This window comes from Nicotiana attenuata, chromosome 7 (genome assembly GCF_001879085.1).
Source record: "Nicotiana attenuata strain UT chromosome 7, NIATTr2, whole genome shotgun sequence".
NCBI classification, from domain to species: Eukaryota; Viridiplantae; Streptophyta; class Magnoliopsida; order Solanales; family Solanaceae; genus Nicotiana; species Nicotiana attenuata.
In genome coordinates, this window is record NC_031995.1 from 20,746,496 (window position 1) to 20,753,734 (window position 7,239).

Sequence of the window (7,239 nt, forward strand, 5' to 3'; positions counted from 1 at the left end):
GGGGATGGGATGAATGATTTCTCTATTTTCCATGATCATGAAATTGAAGGAATTTTTTAAATCCTTTTTTGAGTAGACGAATGAAATAATAAGTGTTTAATCATCTTTTTGAAAGTAACTTTAATCACTGAAAATGAATACTATGAGTAGGAGACTGATTTAATGAAACAACTTCCTTCTGAATCGGTTTTCATACATGATATCCAAAATTAATTTACCCTATATCGGATATATGTGTCTTAATATATAATTTTATCTGTTAAAGAAACAAAAAGAAAAAATTAATTTCTTTCCGATGTGAGCATACAGTGAAGGTTAACAGTGAATGATTTAGTTGATTTTAATTTTGCTCTTAGAATTGGTTGTAAATTATTTTGTTAGACGACTCATTGGTTAATTTGGTGGTTAATTTTCAGGTGAATAAGGCATCAATCATCGTCCATGCATCTAAGTACATAGAGGAATTAAAGGAAAGGATAGACAAGTTAAATGAAGATGTCTCAACCTCACAACCTTCTCATATTGATGATGAAAATTCCTTACCATTGGTATGTATATCTTAGCCGTTGCTTTAATTTTCATTTCTTTTTGTGAAATTTAGTTTCTTTAGCATATAAATCATCAACGGGGACTTTTGAAAAACTATATTCATGAATGAAGCAGAAAATATATTACTTACTTACTTTCCTGAATTCTTGGAAGCTATACAGAAGACATGCGAGATGAAACTGCACATATATAATTGCATAAAAACTAGATGTAGATACATATAATATTTTAATTTAATAAGAGAATATAGAAATTTTTAGGCAATGTGATATTTTGGCTCTCGAATATTGAAATAAGATTCTCAATTGGTGATGTTCCTTCAATTCTTTAATGCATATTGCATATTCATACAATGTGTCCAAGCTCGAACAAATTTTCAAATAGTAATTTTTAAAATTTATAAATCAATAAATGAAGTTTCTCTCTCCCCCCCCCCTCCCCCCTCCCCCCTTCAAATTCCACTAAAAATTTCATATGCAGGGTCGTAAACTGTACCAGCCTCTCCAAACATGCACAGTATTGTCAGATACTTCGTTTTAGAAAAAAATTTATCCGCATTCTATATTTACATCAAATCATACTAATTTACTAATTCACATGATAAACTACGTAAGGGACAAGTATATTATCATCCTCTCGATGAAGCAATGTTACATTTTTCTTTCTTAGTTTCCCCATTTACCACAAAGAGATGAATAGTACAGAGATTAGTTGGATTCTATCTCTAACATTTTTAAGGTATTACCACGTTATACAAGAGTGATACTAATAATTAAATCATGATTTAAAATAGTCTTAGGAGGGTGGAGTTTGTGCTTAATTCTCTGATCCTCCATGTTTGGGTAACTTGTTGTCTATGAAACCCCACATCACCATGGGAGATGATAGCCCGGGCGAATAGCTTAATTAAAAAAAATAAAAAGTTACCCAAAAAAATGTTTTTGTACCGTTCTAACTTATATCTAAAAGAGCACGCAAAATTTTGACTTTGACCCTCTCCTATATAATTCTAAGCTGTAATTCCCTTTTACTTTTCACCCATCTTCTCTCCGTTCAAATTCCTCTTTCTAATTCCTTCGGCATTGATGATTTTACTCGAAATGTAAAATTACTACTCCCTCCATGTCAATTTATGTGAACGTGTTTGACTGGGCAGGAAATCCAAGAAAAAATATAGACTTTTTGAATTTGTGGTCCTAAACAATTCAAAAAGGGTCCAGAGTATTATTGTGGTTATAAAAGCTTCTCATTAAGGATAAAATTGAAAGTTTAAGCTAATTTGTTTCCAAATTTAGAAAGGAGTCATTCTTTTTGGAACGGACCAAAAAGAAGATAAATTCACATAAACTGGAACGGAGGAAGTATTTATTTTCTAAGAAAAGTAATTTTTAATTTTACGTTTTACTACCAGTGTAATACATGTTTCTTTAAGAAAAATGTTACTATAACATAGGTAATTAACGAAGACGTGGACGCCACCTGATCAATAGATTTGCAAAGTAAAGAGTTCCTAACTACAGTTTTTTTAGTGGAGTATCAGAAAGCATTCAAGTGTGACTCTTTCATCTAAAAGTTTAAACTACTGGAGCGCACAAACTTTTATTTGTTTAATTATATCTCTTCGACAAGTACACTATAATGAGTATTTGACTAATGGTCAAGTTTACACTACAGGTTACAGTAGAAACCCTAGAAAAGGGATTTCTAATAAATGTGTTGTCAGAAAAGAATTGCCCTGGATTGTTAGTCTCCATTTTGGAAGCATTTGAAGAGCTTGCCCTTGAATTATCGGATGCTAGGGTTTCTTGTTCCGATAGTTTTCGCCTTGAAGCTTTTAGTCAAGTAAGATTTCTCTCTCTTTTACTTCTCTTCTTCCTTTCTATTTCTTGTTTGTGGCAAACATAATTTCTTTTATATATTACTGGTATAGTATTCAAGAAATATTTTTGTCCATGTGATGCGGCATGTTTAAAACTTCACGTGTGACTTGTACAAATCCACCTCGTTATTTGAACCACACACCTCGGATTTTTAATTTTTGTGTGTTACCAATTGATGAGCGGCCAAATTTTAATTGTTTCTTTCTCTTCCGGTTTTCAAGAAGTTTTTGATGCTCCTTAACACCGTCGTTTATGCACCAAAACATAGAATACCTGATATAATTAAGGGCGGATTTACAACGAAGCGGTGTTACGTAACACCCTTTCGTCAAAAAATTTCACAAATTATATATATTAAAATAATATCTAAACAGTAAAAACGAATATAAAATTAAGTGGAGGACATTATTTCTTCAACATGTTCCTTTGGTCCAGCGGGGGAAGATGCTACATATTATTAGATAGGTGACAGGATCAAGTCCCCACTGTGTAGCTTGTCTTCTTTTTTTGCTTTTAGCAAAATACTCAATATTTCAATCTTGCTAAGTACTGTCATCTTAACTCGCTAGTGACCAAGGTTTAGCTTTACTTATTACTTTCTTTTTTTGAAATAATTATCCTTTTTTTGTTTTTCTTTTTGAACGTTAATGACAATTACATTATTGCATTTAACTGACTTTTTATTTATACGATCTTCTTACAATGATTTATTTATGTTTGACACTGCTTGCAAAAAGAAAAACAAAAAAGGGATAATTATTTCAAAAAAAGAAAGTAATAAGTAAAGCTAAACCTTGGTCACTAGCGAGTTAAGATGACAGTACTTAGCAAGATTGAAATATTGAGTATTTTGCTAAAAGAAAAAAAGAAGACAAGCTACACATTGCGTACGCCACTGCCTGATATTTCCTTTTAAATAAATTACAGAAACCATGAAGTTCCTTTGTGTTATCCAAAATTAGTTTAACCTTTTGTGCTTATATCCCATTAAATTTTGTAAAATTTTCTTTAATAAGCAAAGCAATTCAAAAAACCTGAAACCACATGAGATAAAAATCTGATACAAGTGATTAGTAAACTTTTGAAAGTTGCATATTTGACATACGTAGGATTTCAAGGAAAAATAAGATAATTTGTAGCTCTAACTGATATTATTTCAGGGAAAAAGTTTTCAAGTAAATAATTTTTGATTTCGTCAGTCGCATTGAGAGGGTAGTGAATGAAACTTTTAGAACATATGAGGTAGGTTTTGTTCATATTTTTTGCTCACTTTGGATTTCAGCATTCAAATCCATCATTGAGAGGGTACTAATTGCATATTTTATATGCGAAGAGTTTAAGTTCCATGAACGGAAGGCGTAAATATTATTTACACAACAAAAAGTCACTTATATATATAGTAGTTATTTGTAAATTTTCCTGATAAACATTAATGGATAACATGATAATATTGCCAACAGAATTGTTATTACAAGTCGTATTCTGTTAGTGTGAAAAAAATCTTCACGGCGGTAATATTTGTGGCTTAAATCCATTATACATATGGCTAACAAAGTTGTTGTTATTGCAGGCCGAAGGACAGATTGATAGAGTAGATGCCCAAATGGTAAAACAATCAGTCTTGGAAGCTATAAGGAACTGGAGCCAAAGCAATGATTAATTAATCAGTTTTTGTTATAGATCGTCTCCTCCCTCTGTTCTTTAAACATATCCCTAGCTACCAACCAACCCATAAAAAAAGGAAAAAGCAAAGAGGCAAATAAACAAAAAGGAAAACTTTTTTTTGTAGCTCCTGCATGTTATAGTTAAGACAGGGGCAGAGCCAGAATTTGAAAACATGCTGAATGGAGGAATTTAGGCAAAATCACGTTAGGGTTTCAAGCCATGTGAAGAGAACTCTTTCTTCTCTGTATGTAACGAAAAATCAGAGAGCCAAAATGTCTGATGGATCTTTCTAGATCCTTTTGTACATATTTATACAATGAGCTCAAGATACCAACTAACCTGTTAACTAAGAATACTAAGTAGTGTTACAAAAATAACCAGAATAAAATAAATATAGCTATTACACAACTAACCACTATTGTGACTACTTCTTATGTTTGGGGCTAGAGGCTAAATACTCCATCATGCCAACACCCCCCCTCAAGTTGGAGGGAAAGACCACCTACAACTTGGAGAGTAAATGATGATGAAGAGTACCCGACAGAGGCTTAGTGAGCAGATCAGCTAGTTGGTTGGAGGTAGGGATATGAGACAACTGTATCAAACCATCACCCAGCTTTGTCCTTATGAAATGGCAGTCAACTTCAATGTGCTTCGTTCATTCATGGAAGACAAGATTCTTAGCTATATGAAGGGCTGCTTGATTGTCACAAAAAACAAAAAAGGGAAGCATAACGAGAACAACAAAATCATGTAACAACATAGAAAACCAAGTTAACTCAGCAACCACCTTGCTTAAAGCCCTGTATTCAGCTTCAGCTGAAGAAAGAGAAACAATGGGCTATTTCTTGGACTTCCAACTAACCAGACTGTCCCCTAGAAAAATGCAAAAACCAGTGATAGACCTCCTGGTGTCAGGGCAAGCTGCCCAATCACTATCTGAGAAAGTAGTAATAGAAAAATCATTGACATCTGAGTAAAACAAACCCAGATCCATAGTACCTTTGAGATATCTCAATACATGTAAAGCAGCAGTCATGTGAGGGACCCTTGGAGACTTCAGAAACTGACTTAACTGCTGGACAGCAAAACAGATATCAGGTCTGGTATGAGTGAGGAAAAGCAATTTCCCAACCAGACTTCTAAAGGCCTTAGGAGCAGGCAATAAATCACCAGAATCAGCATACAACTTGGTGTTCAAATCCAAGGGACAGACCATAGGAGTGACTGCAGAACAGGCAAACTGCTGAAGAAGATCTGAAGTAAATTTCTTTTGGTTGAGAACAACTCCACCAGAAACAGAACATACTTCAATACCCAGGAAGTAATGTAAAGACCCCAAATCTTTGATTTTGAATTGAGAGTCCAAGAACTGCTTCAAAGATTTAATCTGAACACTGTCATCCCCAGTTATAATGATGTCATCCACATACACCACCAGAAGAACCATATGCCCAGGACTGCCTTTGATAAACAAAGAGTAGTCATTAAGGGAATGAGAATAACCTCTAGAATATAAGGCCTGGGAAAGCTTGGCATACCATTGCCTAGAAGCCTGTCTAAGACCATAAAGGAATTTCTTCAGTTTACAAACAAGAGGAACAGAAGTGGAAAGAGAAGAAATGGACAGCCCCTGGGGTAATTTCATATAAACCTCCTCATCAAGATCCCCATGAAGAAAAACATTGTTAACATCAAGTTGAAAAAGAGGCCAATGTTTCTTAACAGCTACAGCTACCAAACATTTAACAATAGACATTTTAACTATAAGGGAAAAAGTTTCTGTGAAGTCAACCCCTTCAACTTGAGTGTCACCCCTTATGACAAGTCTAGCTTTGCATCTTTCAACACTACCATCAGCCTTATACTTGATTTTATACACAGATTTGCAACCTATTGGCTTCTTGCCAGCAGGAAGGGGGACAACATCCCAAGTCTGATTGGAATACAAGGCTTCAAACTCCTTCCTCATGGCATCCTGCCAAGCTGGCACTAAGGCAGCCTGAGAGTAACTAGTAGGTTCAGATTCTAAAGGTTGGGAAGAAGAATGGGCTGCAGAGAAAGAAGGCAAGGTACACACATAATCTTGGAGGTAAGATGGGGCATTATGTTGTCTGGAAGATTTTCTAATAGGAAGAGAAGGGGAAGAAGCAGGAGGAGAAGGAATATCAGGATTAAAGGGTACATGAGAAGTGTTATGAGCAAGAGGAGAAAGAACTTGAATGGAAGGTAGAGGGAGAATCAGGAGAAGCAACATAAGTGGGAGGAGGAGAAGAAGTGTAGGGAACATCAGTAGGAGGATGAATTGTGACATGAAAGGGTGGAGGCTCAAAAGAGGGAGGAGAAGTAGCAAAAGGAAAACAGTGTTCATGAAAAATAACATCCCTGGATACAAAGCATTTCTTGGTATGTAGATTGTAAAGTTTGTAACCCTTCTTGGCAAAAGGGTAGCCTCAAAAAACACAAGGGACAACCCTGGGCTGCAGCTTGTTCCTGCGAGGAATTGGCACAATGGAATAAGCTAACCAACCAAAGACCCTCAAGTGGGAATAGTCAGGAGGCTTCCCATATAGAACTTCATATGGATACCTATTCCGAAGGACTCTTGATGGAATTCTGTTGATCAAATAAGTAGCAGTTAGCAAGTAATCCCCCCAAAAACTAAGAGGAAGTTTGGACTGAAACAATAGAGCTCTACATATTTCTAGGAGAGTTCTATGTTTTCCTTCAACCACACCATTTTGTTGAGGTATGTGAGGACAAGATGTTTGGTGAATTACCCCAAGTTCAGCAAAATAGGAAGAATTAGCTTGACTAGATCCCAATTTCAAGGCATTATCACTTCTAATGGTTTGTACTGACACTTCAAATTGGGTGTGAACCATGGCTAAGAAGGCTTTGATTAAGGAGAAAGCATTACTCTTGGACCCTAATAAGTGAGTCCAAGTAGCTCTAGAAAAGTCATCAACAATTGTAATAAAATATTTAGATCCAGAAGATGTGGGTGTATGATAAGGTCCCCATGTATCAATGTGTATCAATTGAAAAGGTCTAGTGGTACTAATAGAACTGTCAGGAAAAGGAAGTCTAGTTTGTTTAGCCATAGGACAAATAGAACAAGAAAAGGATTGCCTAGTCGGCACGA

At 35.2% G+C, this 7,239-nt stretch overlaps 1 protein-coding gene across 1 annotated transcript in view; it reads left to right on the plus strand.

Annotated features, from left to right (window-relative positions):
* The window catches only part of LOC109230419, a 4,843-nt gene extending 396 nt beyond the window's left edge, over window positions 1-4,447 (plus strand). The window contains exons 2-4 of the mRNA XM_019395931.1: window positions 417-548; window positions 2,224-2,391; window positions 4,000-4,447. Coding sequence (XP_019251476.1) covers window positions 417-548; window positions 2,224-2,391; window positions 4,000-4,089 — 390 coding nt within the window. The 3' untranslated portion in view covers window positions 4,090-4,447. The remainder of the gene's footprint in view (window positions 1-416; window positions 549-2,223; window positions 2,392-3,999) is intronic.